This window comes from Taurulus bubalis (assembly GCF_910589615.1).
Source record: "Taurulus bubalis genome assembly, chromosome: 2".
Classification (NCBI taxonomy): Eukaryota; Metazoa; Chordata; class Actinopteri; order Perciformes; family Cottidae; genus Taurulus; species Taurulus bubalis.
The window spans coordinates 3,993,994-4,015,500 of record NC_136590.1 but is presented as its reverse complement, the minus strand read 5'-3'; the positions used below and the strand labels follow the sequence as shown (position 1 = coordinate 4,015,500).

Genomic DNA, 21,507 nt, shown 5'->3' with positions numbered 1-21,507 from the left:
TAACTGCTCCAGGGTCTTCATCAGGTGGGATGTTAAAGCTGAAGCTGTTGAAGTTCTTGGGCCGCGTACCACGCAGGATGTCTTCCATAGCTGTGGTACTTTTCCCAGCCTTAAGCTCAAGTTGAACAAGGGCTCCACTATCCTGCACAGCTGATCTGCGCAGGATTTAAGGAGCCTTGAGCTGATGCCGTCTGGACCTGTGGCCTCTCACCTTGATCCTTCCTTACATCACTCATGGGGGTTGTATGTCTAAAGTCGTGTAATTGATTGTGCTGCCTGTCTTGGCCAGGACACTATTGAAAAATAGCTCTAATGGTAAAATCAGTTTGGGCTCGGGTACTGCAGATTTATAACAAGGCCTGTGCTACAAAGACAAGGATAGACATGAGGGCATCTATTGAAAAGATTATTATGTTGTACTATGGAAAGTGTAGGTTTCATTATTTTTAATTATATTGGCTACAAGAAATTTCCGCTGGAACAGATTTGAATTGACAAATCAGGTTGAAATTCCTCTGCCAATGGGATTACACACGTTTTCACTGAAGCCTGTCAAGAGCCCTGGACCACGTGAGCTCGGCTTCGCATCTTAGTGACATGTGGCTGAAAAGTGGCGCGTGTGAGGGAGTCTCTCCCTCACACGCGAGAGAAGGGGGGTGGTCTTCAAAATGAAGAAGTCAGCTGCACTGGAGGAGCAGATGTGAGAGGCACACTGTATGGGCCAGGCGGGCCACGATGATTAGCCGCGGATATATTAACGTGAATAACGGGATCATGACGATTTGAGGAGGAGAAGTCCCAGAATCCGGTGTCGTATAAGGCGAGGGATTAAGTAAAACGTCATCACTCCTCCGGTTGCGGTTATGGGGATAGAGAGGCGCCGGAGAGCATCGCTGGCTCTCACCTTGAACTTCCTCGCTCTGATTCTGGCAGTTTCGGCTCTCACCACCAGCTACTGGTGCGAAGGGACCCGGAAAGTGGTAAAGCCATTCTGCAAGGGCCCGCTCACAACCAAGCAGTCGTTCTGCATCAGGTTCAACAGCTCCAACATCAACAACACACGGCTGGTGCAGTACATCTGGGAGACTGGGGATGATAAGTACCTGATGAGGAAGTTTCACACCGGAATCTGGTTCTCCTGCGAGCAGAACGTCAACATGACAGGTACATTTTAACAGAAAGGCACTGAGCTGATGTGGGGACCGAAGCACAGCGGGGCGCGCAATCTGTGTGTTACGCAGGGCAAGTCGATCCAGTAACCCATATTTTATTTATTTTTTAAAGACACTTGCTTCTTGTAAATAATAATTCTGCTTCAAAACTAGATTTCATGATTAATCCTAGAAATCAATTTGAAAGTTACATAAAAATAAAAAATAAATCACAAAAGGCATTTCAAATCTTAACATCTGGTCATCAGTATTAAAACAAACAGCTTTGTGTGGACATTGGAGGTTTTAGTCCCAAGGATGCAAGGTCCATTAAATGTCAGAAAATAGTAACAAAAATGTACGGTATCCAAGTTGACATGGCTTATGTTTCCTGATCAACAACCCAATGATCTTCAGTTGAATATCATAACACTTGATAAAGCAGCTAATTTCCACAATTAAGAAGCCAACAACAAATTGTTTACCAATTTAGATTTTTTTAAACTCGAACGGATTATGTTTGTTGATTAACTTTCTATCAGTTGAGTAATGGACTTGTTCTTTTTATAGTCTTTGGACAACTGTGAAATTATAAAAGGCAGGCTTATTATGCCTACTTCAAATATGATGTTATATTACATATACATAGTGTGAGAAAGCTGTCCAGCTGATTTATGGGCCAATTCCAGATAAATCAGGTGAGAGCTGCATGATCCCCCAATTACTGATTAAGGAATGTCACTCCAATATTTGCACTATACATGTTTGTATACAGCATTTTTCCTGTTGACATTAATACCCTACACAGTTTTTGGCTAGTACACTACTACAAGCTGGAATTGAGGCAGCAGATCTAGAAATGCTGGGGGAAGTGGTTGAGCTTGTTATTGCACAAACACACAAAGCAAATCCCTTCACAGATTGGATCAAATAGTGTTTTTTTTCACATCTGTGTCACACAAAATGGAATATGCTGCCTGTGACTCACTATTTAGAACAACTACAGTTGCAGTAGTGGTTATCCTGTTACTTAGTTTATATTCATTGTCTAATTAACCTTTTCCAGGTGAAAAATGCAGACGTTTCCTTCATGTTGCACCTTTAAATGAAAGAGGTAAGCATGTATATGTTTCAGTGCTATGCAAACAATCCATACTAATCCATCAGTCAGTATCATGTTCCATCTCACTGGTGCAAAAAGAACATAAAAAAAGGCACGAAATCTTTAACTCTCTTAAAAGGGCCGCTTTGTGGTCACTCTAATTAAGCTGCTTAGCGCTGTGGTGACCATTTGGCCTGAAACGGACGTTTTGGAAAAGGAATTTCTGATCTTTGGTTACTGTGGTGAAATACTGGCAGTTGGTTGGACTGTTGTTAGAACAGTCCGCCAAGACCGGCTCACTGCTGGTTATTTGTAATGCCTATTCTGCCCTACTTAGGCATCAGCGTATAGTATCTCTGCTTCCTTTTTCTTCTTCTAATGTCATTAAGTCAACAACATAATACCTAGGCTATACAATGTTTTGGTCTAATCAATGACACTAGAGCTATCGATTAAACTGGTCGTGTTCCATTAATCACTTCCATACAGCCTCATAGCCTCTAATCAGTTCCCTTATGCTGCGTTCACACCAAAAGCGTTGCAAATTTTTAGATTACATGCAAAGACAATGCACAGACGTGAATGGAAGTGAACGCGAATTTTCGCTTGGCAGCGTGAATGCAAACACGAAAAAATAACAAGCAGAAATAGTGGTGGATGTCGGAAATGATAACTTATTCCATTGAGATAAACCATGCGAATGAACAACAAATAGTCCGGCGAATAAACTCACACGAGCTGAAAACCTGCTTCTTCTCAAAGTCATCATTTTATTGATCTATCATTTTATTTAAGAGGGGACTATGTACATTACTTAACATGGGTCGTCATGGAAATATGCCAGATTTAGCCATGCAGGCTAATTCTCTTCGGCTGTCTCTTAACCCTCTGGGGTCCGCGTTTACCGGATGTTTCTATTAATAACTCTGCGAAAAAACGGCACAGAAATAAGATGCAGCTGTTGTTGCATGTGCCTACGTGACTTTCAGGCCCAATCCCAATGTCCCCCCTAAACCCTGAACCCTTAGGGACTTACTGACGTCACCTGCTAAGTGGTTGAGTGTCAGAGGCTGTGAGTGCTTGAACTGGTGTAAATATGAATGGGACAGCATTTGCTGCAACATATCACTTGACTACATAAAAAAATAGTGTACAATTGTGTATTTATTTTATACTCTTTATTCACTGATTTGAACGTCTTCCACATGATGAGAAGTAATTTTCAATTATTTACTAGTTTGTCAAAACGAAATGTTTGATGAATGTAAAAAAATACTAATATATATATATATATATATATATATTAGTGCTGTCATATTAGCGCATTATTAACGGCATTAACCGTTTTTACTTTTTTTGTTCTTTTCTCGCGAGCACCACGCCGGATGTAGCTCAACCGGAAGCAAAACAATAGGCACGCCGTTTGGGCGTTACGATTTGAAATGAATGAATGGTGAGCTCAATACAGCAAAATGAATGATAAGACGCTAATGAATGGAAAGTTTACTTTCAAAAAGTTGTCAGATGGTTCACTTGACAAGATCAAAAGACCAAAGTACAAAGTCAATGGTATGTGCCATTTGTCATTGTAAACTGCGCTATCATCGTAGCCTATCCAATAGGGCTGCAACAACGAATCGATAAAAATCGATTATCAAAAGTGTTGGCAACGAATTTCATTATCGATTCGTTGTGTCGCGCGATTATTACGCCGGGCAATAAGTCGCGGAGAAGAAAAAAAGAGCGGAGCAGAGCAACTGGCCGGCCAGCGTTTCTGAGATTGGAGTGAGACACGAGAAAAGCTGAGGTTGTGATGTTCTCAAAAATAGAAGATTTTGACAAGTCGAGTCTTGGCCAATCAGCGTCTTCATGATCCTCAAACTTGTTTTTAATGGAAGCTAGTCAGCTTGCTATCGCGTTAGCTAACGTGTTTGGGTTGTGTATTGTCGTTTAAGTTACGTTATGTTCCGTCTTGCTTGTAAAAAAACGTAACGTGATGAAACATGCCGTCACCCCCCGGTCTGGTTCAGGTCACGCTGTCACTCGTTAACGTTAAACCGGCACACCGGCGGATCTGGCTGCAGGTTTTTTTTTTTTTTTTACTCAAAGTAGAATGAAGCAAATCACGTAGTTGGGCTTAGCAAACAACGTCATGTCGTGGTCATAAGAGACCCAGAATGAAAGAGTTTGTCCCAGTATTTCATACATATTGATAAAGCAGGGTATGCTAAATGCAGCCTCTGGAGGGATCAATTACAGTAAAAAGGACTCACATTTGGCAGATGTAAAGCATACATGTGTATGTTTTTAGTGTGAGGGATTTTGTTGTTTTAATTAATAGCTCAGGGATGTTCAAGGAGCAACCTGTTTGTGCACTTTCTGAAGATGTTTTGCACTGTCACTTCTGTTTTTGAATAAAGGGTTGGAAATGAACGCTTTTTTGATAAAAACATTTTTCTATCCGATTCATCGATTAATCGAAAAAATAATCAACCGATTAATCGATTATTAAAATAATCGTTAGTTGCAGCCCTACTATCCAGTCTGAAATACCACTTGATGGCCAAGCACACAGCTGATGCTAACTCTGCGCCCCCTCATCATAGCCAGACAAGAATGGATGACTTCGGACAGAAACACATGGACACCACAACGAAGAACAAACTTATTGCAGCCATAGGTAAATGGGTAGCTACTGCGTGTAGGCCTGTTAACGTTGTGGAGGACGAGGGTCTAGCTGATATAATACGCATCGCATCCAACAACAGGACCTACGAATTGCCTTCGAGAGCCAAGAGCCACCATTACAAGCCACGTTCAGCCACGTGCCTCTTTGTTCATCTTTTTTTTTACGTATCCATTCTTCCATTAGGAACTGCGTGTTTAATGTCACATTGCTATGAACTGTGGGTAACTCCCTTGAGCAAAGTCGGCATCTAATGCTGACTTACAGAAAGGGTTAAAGGTCTCAAACTGTCTGTCAGAGAGCACTCAAGCACTCAACAATGTGACAGTGGGACAGAACTAAATCCTCACAGAGTTAGTGGGGGAAGCGCGTCTCAAAGTCCGTATTTTGACTCAAATATATAGTCAATATTTTGTTTGAAAACTAAAACTGTTGTAACGTTAATTTTTCATTTACACACACACCCCTTAAAGCTTGATCTGTAGTATGAAGTTATTCCTCAGTCCCATTGAGAGGCTATGGAAGTCAGACAGCATGGACTAAGGTCGAGAACCAGGTCACTCCATGTTTTCCTCTGCTGAAAGAACCAGCCACTGAAACAAAGTGATCTTTAGACACAAATGACAGCTTGGATCCCAGTGTATTTAGACGGTACCACACAACCCCCTTTTGCTTTACATTAACTTGTTTCTTTTAGTTCACCCGCATGCTGCTATCAAATGAGTAAATATCAGATATAGCAAGGCAAAATGAGAGGAAGTACTTTTGGTAAATGCACGTAATTGCCGCCCGTTCAAACTTCTGAAAAGCAATTTTTTATAAAATTTTTCTGAAAACATTTTCCTTAATCATCTCTAGCCTTCTATTATAAACTTAATCAAATCAATATTGATGTGAAATTCAATTTAGAGCAGGTGAAAAATATATCTTTAGATGAATGATGCAAGCCAATTCATAATTTACTGACATATTTTAGGTAACAGTTATGTTACTTTAGTCCACCTTGTGATAAATTAACCACACAATAACTACCTGCCCTTTGGAGATATATGCAATTACCTTACATTGACCACTTTAAAATCTATTGATAAGTTGTCCTACCTCTCACAATGACCTCCTTTCTTTGACTGTGAAGGTTAACTATATGGTTGACAGGGTCACTGGTCCACTTTCCCTGTCTAATTCTCCATCCTCCTTCCTTTCCTGTCCCTATCCTCTCTCTTTGCGCTTACTTACCCATATTCTTTTTCAATTCCCCCACCCCCCATCTGTCCTCTTTATAGCATTACACCCTCTCATTTTGGGGAAAGTAGTTACACACAAAACTTCTACTTGATAATACAAAATTTGGTATTAGACATGTATTTACATTTATCTGCAATGTTATTGATATATTCCACTGCTTTTGTGATCTTAAGACCTTTGGTAGACCAATTTCAAGCACCAAAACAGTTCGTCTACATTCGTCTAAATGTAAGCTTGTTTTCAAAACCGAGCTTACATTTTTCAGCTTTAGGGACATTATCTCTTTACATTTGTGCCTTAGGACAATGGTGCCTCATTATTTAGAGAGCTGAGATTGTTCTGCAAATGCTGATATACAACACATGAGTATGTATCATATGCAAGTGCCTTTAAAAAGGGGAATTTAAATTTTTTTGTAAAATCGAGAAAATGACAGACCCCACAGGGTTAATGTCGTTGTCTGACATCGTGTCCATGTCAGTCTGTTTCGGGGACATTGATATTTTTTACAAATCAGGTGATGTTTGCATCTCACTATTGTCATTTTTAGGAATGTAGAAGCTGCAGTCGGGGTTTCCAGGAGAAGTTGCTTGATCAAAGTGTTACAGTTTACTACAAGCTACATATTAGCTGGCTATGTAGATCTCATCCAAACATGCAGCAATAATTTCGTCAATGTTTGTTTATTTAATATTTAACCTATATCCTTATTGCCATGAAAAGACACAAAACAGCTATGAATATATCTTACTGACAACTTTATGGCTAAAGCCTGATATATCTTGTACCTGTGCCAAAAAACTCTATTATTGTCCAAAAAACTTGGTTTACCTCAAAATACAGTTTGCACTATTTCTTCATGTTTGAGTAATGTTTGCTAAAAACTACAGTGTCCAGCTCTTTTAGGAATTTTTTTTTTTAATGAAACTATATATTTGTCAGCTCTTTTTAGAGATTTGTCTTCAGTACGAGCAGAAAGCCATGGAGAGGCTATGGAAGTCAGACAGCATGGACTAAGGTCGAGAACCAGGTCACTCCATGTTTTCCTCTGCTGAAAGAACCAGCCACTGAAACAAAGTGATCTTTAGACACAAATGACAGCTTGGATCCCAGTGTATTTAGACGGTACCACACAACCCCCTTTTGCTTTACATTAACTTGTTTCTTTTAGTTCACCCGCATGCTGCTATCAAATGAGTAAATATCAGATATAGCAAGGCAAAATGAGAGGAAGTACTTTTGGTAAATGCACGTAATTGCCGCCCGTTCAAACTTCTGAAAAGCAATTTTTTATAAAATTTTTCTGAAAACATTTTCCTTAATCATCTCTAGCCTTCTATTATAAACTTAATCAAATCAATATTGATGTGAAATTCAATTTAGAGCAGGTGAAAAATATATCTTTAGATGAATGATGCAAGCCAATTCATAATTTACTGACATATTTTAGGTAACAGTTATGTTACTTTAGTCCACCTTGTGATAAATTAACCACACAATAACTACCTGCCCTTTGGAGATATATGCAATTACCTTACATTGACCACTTTAAAATCTATTGATAAGTTGTCCTACCTCTCACAACCTCTCACAATGACCTCCTTTCTTTGACTGTGAAGGTTAACTATATGGTTGACAGGGTCACTGGTCCACTTTCCCTGTCTAATTCTCCATCCTCCTTCCTTTCCTGTTCCTATCCTCTCTCTTTGCGCTTACTTACCCATATTCTTTTTCAATTCCCCCACCCCCCATCTGTCCTCTTTATAGCATTACACCCCCTCCAATATTCACTCAACTGTGTTCTCCCCCACAATATGGAAAGTTGTTTTTCTTCCACTTTGCTATTCTTTTGCCATAACCAATTCTCTCCATAGGAGTGCTGTGGCTGTGCATTGTTGCAGAGTGCCTGTACATCATCCTGCTGGCCTCCGGAGGCATCCTAATGTCCATAGAGGTGTGTCACTTGGGCAATGCCATAGACGGCCTCAAGCTCAATGCCTTCGCTGCCATATTCACTGTGCTCTCAGGTGAGTAGTGTCATTAAAACTAACCATTTTAGTCATTAAATAGAGTACAGTTAAATGAATCATATCAACATGTTGAATTGATTGTTTGAGATAAATAACAGGGTGGGGAAATGCAAACTTCATTGACTTTTTTTTCTACTAAAAGGAGGTAAAACTTGTTTTACGTTTGTGGGAAACAAGTAAACAAGTCATTAACTGCAAACCACTAGGTTTGCAGTTAATGATGAGAGATTCCAGATCCGGAGAATAGTGCTGTAGAATCACTGTTACGTCGTTGCACCAGCCGTTGTTGGAGTAGAAGCAGATTCCTCTACCCTTTGTTTTGTCCGAGAGCTCCGTGTTGCGGTCTGCTCTGAACAGCTGGAAGCCAGCCAGCTGGAACGCGGAGTCCGGTATCGATCCACAGAGCCAGGTCTCAATGAAGCACGAAACGGAGGATGAAGAAAAGTCTCTGTCTCCCCCCACCAGCAGCTGAATTTCATTGAGTTTGTTGCACAGTGGGTGGACATTGGAGAGAAATATGGCCAGCAGCGCTGTACGAAATCCACGTGTGCGGAGACGCACGAGCACGAGCGCGCCAGCACATTTCCCCTCTCAGACTGCGTGAGTTAAGGTGAGCGCACCTTGAACGAGAATGTCCAGTAACTCCACAGAAGTTAAAAAAACTTGGAAGTAAGTCCACTGGAGTTGTTCCCTTAATGTTCATGAGCTCATCTCTGGTGAAAGAGCTCCGGGAATCACAGCAGAAAACAGTATTTAAAACAAAAACAATACAATATAATGAGGACCAACACACCGAGGCAGCCACCCGCGGTGCCATTTTGTGCGAGGAAATGACAAATAAGAGACTCTGGACCCCTGAAGTCTTGGTGATTGGTCCTGGTCATATCTCTAACAATGTTTTCCCACCTGAGATCGCTATCAACAAGTGTATCACTCATCTAGACACTATGGAGTTGTTGTTTTTTACGGTAACTCAACTTCAATCAGCACGCCGCCGGCGCAGATTATGATGTTTACCGAATGTTTCTATTAATAGCTACACGAAAAAACGGCACAGAAATACGACTCAGCTGTTGTTGGATGCGCCAGACTCTTGACTATGACCTGTGAGCTCCTACGTGACTCTCACAGGAGCTCTCAGCCTGTGGAGTTTGTGTCAAGCTCCACCTTTCACAGTGATTTGTCGATTCAGGTGTCCAGCGACATTTTGTGTGAAATCCCTAAGGACCTCCCCAGCAAAAATACACTGGCTTATAGGCAGAGACAAGACAGCCCGACCAACCCACTAGACTACACTTCTACTCAAAAAACGCTAATACAACATTTGGTATTAGACATGTATTTACATTTATCTACCATGTATAATATATTCCACTGCTTTTGTGAACCCAAGACCTTTGGTAAACCAATCTCAACCACCAAAACAGTTTGAGTAAAACATGTTCAGCTTTAGGGCCATATTATCTCTTTACACAAGTGGAGCGCCAGCTAAGCCTTCTCTGCTGGCCTAAACAGAATCACAAAGTTATAGCTATATTATAATGTAATTGTTTTTCACAAATACACTACATGTATTATAATTATTTTTCCCTATTAGCTTATTGTCTCATTACACAGCTCCAGTCTTCCTCTGTTGCTTTGTTTCCAGCCTGCAGTGCTGCTTTCAGTGCAGCTGGTTTGAAGGAGAGCTTCCATCCAATCAGATTTCACCTTTTTGTGTGCTTTTGTGTATGGGAGGAAATGTGCTATATCCAGTTTGTTCATGTCTTTGTCAGGGGGGCAGCAGGGGTGGGTGGTGCGCAGAGACCCAGGTGCAGGAGGGAGAGACTGGAGGCAGGTTTCAGAGGTAAAAATCCAAAACGGGCTTTAATTAGCATGAGGTCCAAAACAAAACACTTCATCAGGGGTGGCACACGACATGAACACCACGGAACAAAGAAACCAAGACAATCCGACAAGGGGACAGAAGACAAACAGGGTTTAAATACAAGAGTAGGGTAATGAGGAACAGCTGGAAACACTGAGGGCAGCACAGGTGAACGGAATGCACAATCAGGGAACAGGGCAGACAGTCAATCACAAGGGAGGAAGTGCAGGACCACAGAGGACACACAAGACAAGGACTTCACAATAGGACAAGACACCAGACAAACCAACATTGTGACAGTCTTACATGGCACAGAAGTTAGAATGTAGGTTTGTTGTGCTGTGTCAATGGCTATTCAGTCGAGCATAATATAACACAGCCTCCAAGTGGTAACTGAAGTAAAGTGCACTGATGTTCTTAAAGTAGGATGTCAGGACAAGATGTTATTTTCTTCATCATTACTCATCCCCACAGGTCTGTTGGGCATGGTGGCCCACGTGATGTTCACAACAGCCTTCCAACTGACTGTTAGTTTGGGCCCAGAAGACTGGAAACCTCAAACATGGGACTACAGCTGGTCTTACATGTGAGTTCACATGCAGCATTTGACAATCTGCAGATACATACAGGAAATACTGTGGTACCAGTGGACCACAGATGTTTTTTCTTCTATACTTTGTAACACAGTCTCTGTCTCAATCAGTCAGTTAGTTAGTAACTAACTGACTGAGATTTTATTTGATCAGGGAACAGCATAAACAGTCTATGTTCAGTAGTAAGGGTCCCTCCCTGTTAGAATGACAAGCGACTCCTTCTTCAACCATGTTCAATGTGTTGCTGCTGTAGTTCAGCAGCACTTGCTGCACTGTGTTTGAAGGCCCACAACTGTTCTGCATTTGGCCAGGACATTGTCAAATGCACTGTGACTCTGTGTCAAATGCACTGTGACGCTGTGACGGAGCGCTGGAGAGTGTGCGCAACGCATGGGACGTGTTCCACCAGCAGATGTCTCGAAGCAGCATCATATTTATTGCACTATCCGTGCTAAGTGTGCTGACTTTATTGGAAACGTTCCACTGCTGTGCAACATGAATAAAATGTTTCGCGCACGTCTTCTGTTTTCATGACAGTCAAAGCGTGAATGCAGCACCCATATAATGAACTATATCATCAATATAATGAACTGTAACTCCGAGATAACTGTGGTTACCCAGCGATGTTCAGTAGTCTCCAGTAAGAGCAACAGTTGGTGCACGTTGTAACGTAGTCCGTGCCGTTTCATGCAACGCGTGAAGTCTCCTGACGACGGTGCGTCTTGAGGGAGGCTCATACACGCCGTTATTTGTTGCGATTCTAAGGACGCTGGTTGGCTGATCCTACATCAATGCTGTGTAACTAACGCATTCAAGTGATACTTCAGGCTTGTAGTACTCCGGTGATAAGACAATTACAGTTTGCACTGGTTACAAATAGCTTTGTGTTTATCAACTACGCCGTCTGGGAGAGATTAAAAAACATGCTGTTAACACATGATAAACTCCTTGTCGGCATTAATGGATTGCTACGTTAACACATTTATAACGCGTTAACGTGCCCAGCCCTATTATTTATATATTTATATATACACACATACACACAGTGTTGGGGGTAACGAGTTACAAAGTAACGGATTACAGTAACGTAATTACTTTTATAGGTAACGAAGTAACACTCAAAATATTGGTAACTACACTACTTTACTAGACCTCAGTAACGCGCGTTCCTACGTTACTCGAGACATTTTTACCAGTCCGAAAAGTTCTCTTTTAGTGGCCTGCATGAACAATCTATCACAGAACTCGATCTGAGTGATTTGAGTGACGTAGCTGCTGGTGCATAGGAGGGAAGCGGGGAATGGATGAGACGGAGACGGAGTGCCCGGATCCAACTGGGAGGTTCTCTCCAGGTTCCCTAGGATTAAGAATATTGCAAAGCAATACAACACTCCAATACCATCAAGTGCACCTGTCTGTAATGACGTGGAGCTTCTAATGAGGACAAGACACGTCTGGTATGAACGGAATCACTTTACTGGTGCACTGCAGTATTACAACTGTTAAAGCGATTGAGAATGCGCTCTTGCACCCGACATGTATATATTTTCCACACGTAACATCAATATTAGTTAGCGTCAACAAGCACGTATCATTGTACTGTCTGCCTTCAAAGTAAAAGCACGTCCTGTTTACATGCTCTTCACAATAAGAGTAAATCATGTAATAAAACAAGTTACAACACTGTCGAAAGGCTTTTCAGCCTGGGCAGTATTGTTCTGACCCCAAGGAGGAACAGGCTGTCAGATAAAAGATTCAAGAGACTTTTACTCATGCGATACGATCGCTATTTTGAAGAATAGAGAAAAATGATAAACTTCGTAGGATATAGTGCATGAAGTGGATTTTCTGTTTATTTAATTGCATTTTTTCTTTCTATTTTTTGGGTTAAGTGCACTCCTCCTATGAATCGCCACCTTAACGTGGTGGAGGAGTTTGAGTGGCTCAGTGATCCTGGGAGCTATATTGTCCGGGGCGTCAGCCCCTGGTAGGGTCTCCCAAGGCAAACAGGTCTCGGGGGAGAGCCCAGACTAAGAGCGGTTCAAAAAACCCTGATGAATAGCAGCCCACGGTCTATAGCTACCTCGCCCGGACAAGGGAAACCGGGGCACCCTCCCGGAGCCAGACCCAGGAGGGGAGCTCGTCGGCGAGCGTCTGGTGGCCTGGCTTTCGCCCATGGGGCCCGGTCGGGCTCAGCCCGAAGAAACAACATGGAGCAGCAGTCACCCCGTGGACCCACCACCCGCGGGGAGAATTATCGGGGTTGGGTGCTATGCAGACCGGGCGGCGGGCCAGGCAGGAGACCTGGGCGAGCCGATCGCCGGCAGCATAGACTAGCTCTAGGGACGTGGAACGTCACCTCGCTAGCGGGGAAAGAGCCGGAGCTGGTGGAGGAGGTGGAGCGGTACCAGCTAGATATAGTTGGGCTCACCTCCACGCACAGCGTGGGCTCTGGAACCAAGCTCCTGGAGAAGGGTTGGACTTTGTCCTTTTCTGGAGTTGCCCAGGGTGAGAGGCGCCGGGCGGGAGTGGGGATACTCACGAGCCCCCGGCTGAGCGCCGCTATGTTGGAGTTTTCCCCGGAGAACGAGAGGGTCGCCTCCCTGCGCCTACGGGTTGCAGGGAGTAAAGCTCTGACTGTTGTTTGTGCTTATGCACCGAACAGCAGTTCGGAGTATCCGGCCTTCTTGGAGTCGGTGGGAGGGGTCCTGGAAAGGGCGACGCCTGCCGACTCCATAGTTCTCCTGGGAGACTTCAACGCTCACGTGGGCAATGACAGAGAAACCTGGCGGGGCGTGATTGGGAGGAACGGCTTGCCCGATCTGAACCCGAATGGTGTTTTGTTGTTGGACTTCTGTGCTAGCCACAGTTTGTCCTTAACGAACACCATGTTCGAGCATAAGGTGGCTCATAAGTGTACCTGGTACCAGAACACCTTAGGCCGGAGATCAATGATCGACTTTGTAGTCGTATCATCTGATCTGCGGCCGTATGTCTTGGACACTCGGGTGAAGAGAGGAGCAGAGCTGTCAACTGATCACCACCTGGTGGTGAGTTGGATCAGATGGCGGGGGAGTCGGCTAGAAAGACCTGGCAAGCCCAAACGTGTAGTCAGGGTGAACTGGGAACGTCTGGCGGAGGATCCTGTCCGGGAGGTCTTCAACTCCCACCTCCGGAAGAACTTCTCACAAATCCCGAGGGAGGCTGGGGACATGGAACCCGAGTGGACCATGTTCAAAGCCTCTATTGTGGACGCGGCTGCTCGGGGCTGTGGCCGGAAGGTCATCGGTGCTTGTCGTGGCGGCAACCTGAGAACCCGGTGGTGAGGGAAGCCGTCAAACTGAAGAAGGAGGCCTTTCGGGCCTGGCTGGCCCAGGGGTCTCCTGAAGCAGCTGACGGGTACCGACAGGCCAGAAGGGCTGCAGCTGCGATAGTCGCGGATGCTAAAACTCGGGCATGGGAGGAGTTCGGGGAGGCCATAGAGAAGGACTTTCGGTTGGCCTCAAGGAAGTTCTGGCAAACCATCCGACGGCTCAGGAAGGGAAAGCAGGGCCTACCCCAGGCTGTTCTCAGCAGGGGGGGGGGGGGGAAACTGCTGACCCGGACTGGGGACATCGTCGGGCGGTGGAAAGAGCACTTTGAGGAACTCCTAAACCCGGCTAACATGTCCCCCGGAGAGGGGGCAGCGCCGGAAGTCTCTGGGGTGGTTTCTCCCATATCCCTGGCAGAGGTCGCTAAGGTAGTCAAAAAGCTCCTTGGTGGCAAGGCGCCAGGGGTGGGTGAGATCTGCCCTGAGATGCTGAAAGCGCTGGACATTGTTGGGCTGTCTTGGTTGACACGCCTTTTCAGTGTCGTATGGGGGTCGGGAACAGTGCCCATGGATTGGCAGACCGGGGTGGTGGTTCCCATCTTCAAGAAGGGGGACCGGAGAGTGTGCTCAAACTATCATGGCATCACACTGCTCAGCCTCCCGGGAAAAGCTTATGCCAGGGTGCTGGAAAGGAGGCTCCGACCGCTTGTCGAACCTCAGATTCAAGACGAGCAGTGCGGATTCCGTCCCGGTCGTGGAACAGTGGACCAGCTCTTTACCCTTGCAAGACTACTGGAGGGGTCCTGGGAGTTTGCCCAACCAGTCTACATGTGCTTTGTGGACTTGGAGAAGGCTTTCGACCGGGTCCCTCTGGGGTTTTTGTGGGGGGTGCTGCGGGAGTATGGGGTGCCGGACTAGTTGGCACGGGCTATCCGGTCTTTGTACACCTGCAGTAGGAGCTAGGCCAGGGCTGCCCTTTATCACCGGTCCTGTTCGTGACCTTCACGGACAGGACATCTAGGCGCAGCCAGGGGGCGGAGAGGATCCGGTTCGGGAGTCTCAGGATCGCCTCTCTGCTGTTCGTGGATGATGTGGTCCTGTTTGCCTCCTCGGACTGTGACCTCCAGCATTCACTGGGGCGTTTTGCAGCCGAGTGTGAAGCGGCAGGGATGAGAGTTAGCGCCTCCAAATCTGAGGCCATGGTGCTCTGCCGGAAACCGGTGGATTGCTCCCTCCAGGTGGGGACAAACTGCCTGCCCCAAGCGAAGGAGTTCAAGTATCTCGGGGTCTTGTTCACGAGTGAGGGTAAGGTGGAGCGGGAGATCGACAGACGGATCGGTGCGGCTGCAGCAATAAAACAGGCGCTGTACCGGTCCGTCCTGGTGAAGAGGGAGCTGAGCCGGAAGGCGAAGCTCTCCATTTACTGGTCGGTCTATGTTCCAACCCTCACCTATGGTCACGAACTCTGGGTCGTGACCGAAAGAACGAGATCTCGAATACAAGCGGCCGAAATGAGCTTCCTCCGCAGGGTGGCCGGGCTCACCCTTAGAGATAGGGTAAGGAGCTCGGACATCAGGAGGGAGCTTGGAGTCGAGTCGCTGCTCCTTCGTGTCGAAAGGAGTCAGCTGAGGTGGTTAGGGCATCTAGTCAGGATGCCTCCTGGACGCCTCCCATTAGAGGTTTTCCAGGCACGTCCAACTGGTAGGAGACCCCGGGGAAGACCGAGGACACGCTGGAGGGATTATATCTCCCGGCTGGCCTTGGAACGCCTCGGGATCCCCCAGAATGAGCTGGAAAGTGTTGCGGGTGAGCGGGAAGCCTGGGTCGGCCTGCTGAACCTGCTGCCACCGCGACCCGACCCCGGATAAGCGGCTGATAATGGATGGATGGATGGATGGGTTAAGTGCATTTCTCTTTCTATTTTATGGGAAAAAGTGCCATTAATTTTTCTATTTTTCTAAAACCACTACAATGATTCCTAGAACAAGCTGGTTTTGTTCTTAGGAGTAGGCCCCCATTTGGTTTAGTGGGGTCTCATGTTTCCAAAAGCCTGTTTTCAATGTGTTATGCTGTTTGACCTGAATGTCCCCACCATACATAGCCTCTTGTATCCTGTTGTTTGTGGATTTTAAAGTGAGGCATATTTCTTTGGTCAGACAGTGTGAACAGGGTTAATGTTCGTTCAAGTTAATGGCTGAGTTTTATATGCCTTTTTGTTTTACATGTTTACAATACACTATGTGGAAAGGCTAAGAGATGCCCATTAATGAAAATAAAGTGATGAAAGGGCCATGATGTTTGTCCATGTATCTTTGCGGTTAATTTGGACATTTGCTTAAAAAAAGTAAAGTAAAGTAACTAGTAGTGAAGTTACTTTTCAAATGCAGTAACTAGTAAAGTGATCTAGTTGCAATTTTCAAAAGTAACTTGTAACTAGTTACTTTTTCTGAGTAACTACCCCAACACTGTGTGTGTATATATATATATATATATATATATATATATATATATATATACATACATACATACATACATACATACATATATATATATATATACATATACATATATATATATATATATATATATATATATATATACATATATATATATATATATACACACACACATATATATATATATATATATACACACACACACACACACACACACACACAGGATTATTAGGAACACCTGTTCAATTTCTCATTAATGCAATTATCTATTCAACCAATCACATGGCAGTTGCTTCAATGCATTTAGGGGTGTGGTCCTGGTCAAGACAATCTCCTGAACTCCAAACTGAATGTCAGAATGGGAAAGAAAGGTGATTTAAGCAATTTTGAGCGTGGCATGGTTGTTGGTGCCAGACGGACCGGTCTGAGTATTTCACAATCTGCTCAGTTACTGGGATTTTCACGCACAACCATTTCTAGGGTTTACAAAGAATGGTGTGAAAAGGGAAAAACATCCAGTATGCGGCAGTCCTGTGGGCGAAAATGCCTTGTTGATGCTAGAGGTCAGAGGAGAATGGGCCGACTGATTCAAGCTGATAGAAGAGCAACATTGACTGAAATAACCACTTGTTACAACCGAGGTATGCAGCAAAGCATTTGTGAAGCCACAACACGCACAACCTTGAGGCGGATGGGCTACAACAGCAGAAGACCCCACCGGGAACCACTCATCTCCACTACAAATAGAAACAAGAGGCTACAATTTGCAAGAGCTCACCAACATTGGACAGTTGAAGACTGGAAAAATGTTGCCTGGTCTGATGAGTCTTGATTTCTGTGGAGACATTCAGATGGTAGAGTCAGAATTTTGACGTAAACATGTACCCATCCTCTGATGGCTACTTCCAGCAGGATAATGCACCTTATCACAAAGCTTGAATCATTTCTAATTGGTTTCTTGAACATGACAATGAGTTCACTGTACTAAAATGGCCCCCACAGTCACCAGATCTCAACCCAATAGAGCATCTTTGGGATGTGGTGGAACAGGAGCTTCGTGCCCTGGATGTGCATCCCACAAATCTCCATCAACTGCAAGATGCTATCCTATCAATATGGGCCAACATTTCTAAAGAATGCTTTCAGCACCTTGTTGAATCAATGCCACGTAGAATTAAGGCAGTTCTGAAGGCGAAAGGGGGTCAAACACAGTATTAGGATGGTGTTCCTAATAATCCTTTAGATGAGTGTATATACACACATATATATATATATATATATATATATATATATATATATATATATATATATATATATATATATATATATAGTAATGTCACGGGTTGTCCCTAGGGCCGCCTAGGGTGGGGCAGTGCAAGACGGAAACAGGCACAGTCAGATGGTATAAATGAAAAAAAAAATTATTCCATTTCCCCGGTAGTTGCTTTTAAATAAAAAAATCAAAAACAAAGTCCATGAATAAGCAGAAAGCATCCCAGGGGGAGAAAGGGGTTATCAAACAAACAAAACTCATCACGGTATTGTCCAAGGGATAGTGTCCTCCTCTTCCTGGTCCTGGGAGCCCTTTCTAATCCAAGCCGGTGGCAGTCCTCCTGCTAGTCCAGTTCCCTTTTCCCTTGTGCTCTGTCCTTTATCAAGCCTCCCAGCCCTGCCTCAATTAGGGGCCTTAAGCACCTGTAGCTGGGTACGTCGTGAGGCAGTATAAGAGGTGTAGTGTCGCCCACGGCGGCCATTTTGTGGTGTGGGCGCGGCTCAGTGGGAATGTAGCGTCCCTCCACAACCTGTCCCCTTGTGATGCCACAATATATATATATATATATATATATATATATACATACATACACACACACACACACACACACACACACACACACACACACACACACACACACACACACACACACGTAAAAGCCAGTAAATTAGAATATTTTGAAAAACTTGATTTATTTCAGTAATTGCATTCTTGTACATTATATTTATTCATTGCACACAGACTGATGCATTCAAATGTTTATTTCATTTAATTTTGATGATTTGAAGTGGCAACAAATGAAAATCCAAAATTCCGTGTGTCACAAAATTAGAATATTACTTAAGGCTGATACAAAAAAGGGATTTTTAGAAATGTTGGCCAACTGAAAAGTATGAAAATGAAAAATATGAGCATGTACAATACTCAATACTTGGTTGAAGCTCCTTTTGCCTCAATTACTGCGTTAATGCGGCGTGGCATGGAGTCCATGAGTTTCTGGCACTGCTCAGGTGTTATGAGAGCCCAGGTTGCTCTGATAGTGGCCTTCAACTCTTCTGCGTTTTTGGGTCTGGCATTCTGCATCTTCCTTTTCACAATACCCCACAGATTTTCTATGGGGCTAAGGTCAGGGGAGTTGGCTGGCCAATTTAGAACAAAAATACCATGGTCCGTAAACCAGGCACGGGTAGATTTTGCGCTGTGTGCAGGCGCCAAGTCCTGTTGGAACTTGAAATCTCCATCTCCATAGAGCAGGTCAGCAGCAGGAAGCATGAAGTGCTCTAAAACTTGCTGGTATACGGCTGCGTTGACCCTGGATCTCAGGAAACAGAGTGGACCGACACCAGCAGATGACATGGCACCCCAAACCATCACTGATGGTGGAAACTTTACACTAGACTTCAGGCAACGTGGATCCTGTGCCTCTCCTGTCCTCCTCCAGACTCTGGGACCTCGATTTCCAAAGGAAATGCAAAATTTGCTTTCGTCAGAAAACATGACTTTGGACCACTCAGCAGCAGTCCAGCTCTTTTTTCCCTTAGCCCAGGTGAGACGCTTTTCGCGCTGTTTCTTGGTCAACAGTGGCTTGACACGAGGTATGCGGCAGTTGAAACCCATGTCTTTCAAGCGTCTCTTGCTGGTGGATCTTGAAGCACTGACTCCAGCAGCTGTCCACTCCTTGTGAATCTCCCCCACATTTTTGAATGGGTTTTTTTTCACAATCTTGACCAGGGCGCGGTGATCCCTATTGCTTGTACACTTTTTCTGACCACGGTTTTTCCTTCCCTTTGCCTCTCCATTAATGTGTTTGGACACTCTGAGAACAGCCAGCCTCTTCAGCAATAACCTTTTGTGTCTTTCCCTCCTTGTGCAATGTGTCGATGGTCGCCTTTTGGACAGCTGTCAAATCTGAAGTCTTCCCCATGTTTGTGTAGGCTTCAGAACTGGACTGAGAGACCATTTAAAGCCCTTTGCAGGTGTTTTGAGTTAATCAGCTGATTAGTTTGTGGCACCAGGTATCTTCAAAATGTAACCCTAACACAATATTCTAATTTTGTGACACATGGAATTTTGGATTTTCATTTGTTGCCACTTCAAATCATCAAAATTAAATGAAATAAACATTTGAATGCATCAGTCTGTGTGCAATGAATAAATATAATGTACAAGTTACACCTTTTGAATGCAATTACTGAAATAAATCAAGTTTTTCAAAATATTCTAATTTACTGGCTTTTACCTGTGTGTGTGTGTATATATATATATATATATATATATATATATATATATATATATATATATATATATATATATATACACACTATAACCTACATGAAGAGGCACAAACTGTTTCTGTCTCTTTACTTTAGTTTGGCATGGAGCTCCTTCACGGCCTGCATGGCGTCCTCAGTCACCACCATCAACCGCTATACCAAAACCATCCTGGAGTTCAAGCACAAGCGCAGGAACATTGAGAAGAACCTGAAGATCAAGCAGAAGCTGTTGGAGCTGGACTCTCCGGAGCAGGTGTGGGGCATGTACATCATCTCGGTGCCAAACACTGCCGAGGAGCTGCTGGATCTGTCTTTGAATGGTCGCAAACTGTCCAACACCTCCATCTTCCTGGACCTCAACGACCTGCCCGACCCACAGCGAGATGAGCATTGGCGGCCGGTCAATAGAGGGCCATGGAGCCTGCCCCCACCCTAAGCCACCAAAAAAATATATATATATATTTAGAATATTATTAATTATAATATGAATTAATTATACAAATTGTCAATATTTGTGTTTTTGAGATATGGAATATACCCAGTATATTCAATATATATAATATTTACAAATATTGTAAAATAGGATATCTGCGCAAAATATATGCTTTTCCTGCTTGTCCTCTCCACCCGTGGACATCTCAGCTGTGCACGTCTCTGCTGCGCCCATGCACGTGCTGGTGCCAGATCCATTTGGCCCAAGAAAGACCAGTCTTATAAGCAGTTTACCCAATCACTGATTAAAGATATAAATGAGTGATATACAATTTAGCCAATCAGCGCCCTAATAAAGATTCACCGTGGGGCCAGACTAATTTGGCCCCAGGGTGCGTAGTCCCGCCTCTCGTTTTCATCAGGGCTAGTCTCTCGAGGCGCCATTTTAACAACATGACAAAGGCGAGCACAAGCACTGCTCTTCAAAAAAGACCAAACCCAAACTCAGTAAAATCTCTCTTCCAACACCCGTTTGAGAGAAGAACTTTGGCGGAGAAACTACAGGTAAAACAACTGGTCCTAGATCAACCGGACCTCACCATAAGACAACAGACTAGCGTGAAAGGGAAGCAGCTTCTGTAGAGACGGGGACACCAGGACGGTTTGGCTAGCTGGGTGCTGTTGTGCTAACGCCGTATTTTGCTTTCTATGCTTGCTTTTTAACCCTTTGGGGGCGGGGCTTGCGTCGCCGCGGCCGGGCAGGTGTTTAAGTTTTTAATAAAAATTCTATCATCACAATAATACGTCATAGAAATATGGTTTAAAATCTGGCGGATATGGTTTCCACTTCCGCGTCTGAGCATCTAAACATGGACGTGTCTTACGACGTGTGCAAAGCTTCAATGTGAGTCAGAAGATGCCAAGCAAAGAGTCCTGAGCAAATATATTGGAGGGGACAGACGGCGCAGCTCCAGTGCCTGAAGGATTCGCTAACAAGGAGCTACCCGGAGCTAACGGGCCACATAGCTGGCTACAGCGTTTCTGTGAGACTGAACGGTGAGTAATCAATTGTTGCCCCTATCACTGTTA

At 44.1% G+C, this 21,507-nt stretch overlaps 1 protein-coding gene across 1 annotated transcript; it reads left to right on the top strand.

The window, feature by feature from the left end:
- Positions 1-860: 860 nt before the first annotated feature.
- Positions 861-20,422, top strand: gsg1l2b (gsg1-like 2b; the record flags this gene model as incomplete). Its single annotated transcript, XM_079237222.1, has 5 exons — positions 861-1,164; positions 2,218-2,265; positions 8,059-8,211; positions 10,556-10,667; positions 20,083-20,422. The coding sequence occupies exons 1-5, from the start codon at positions 864-866 to the stop codon at positions 20,420-20,422; spliced, it is 954 nt and encodes a 317-aa protein (XP_079093348.1). The 5' UTR covers positions 861-863.
- Between the last annotated feature and the right edge of the window lie 1,085 nt (positions 20,423-21,507).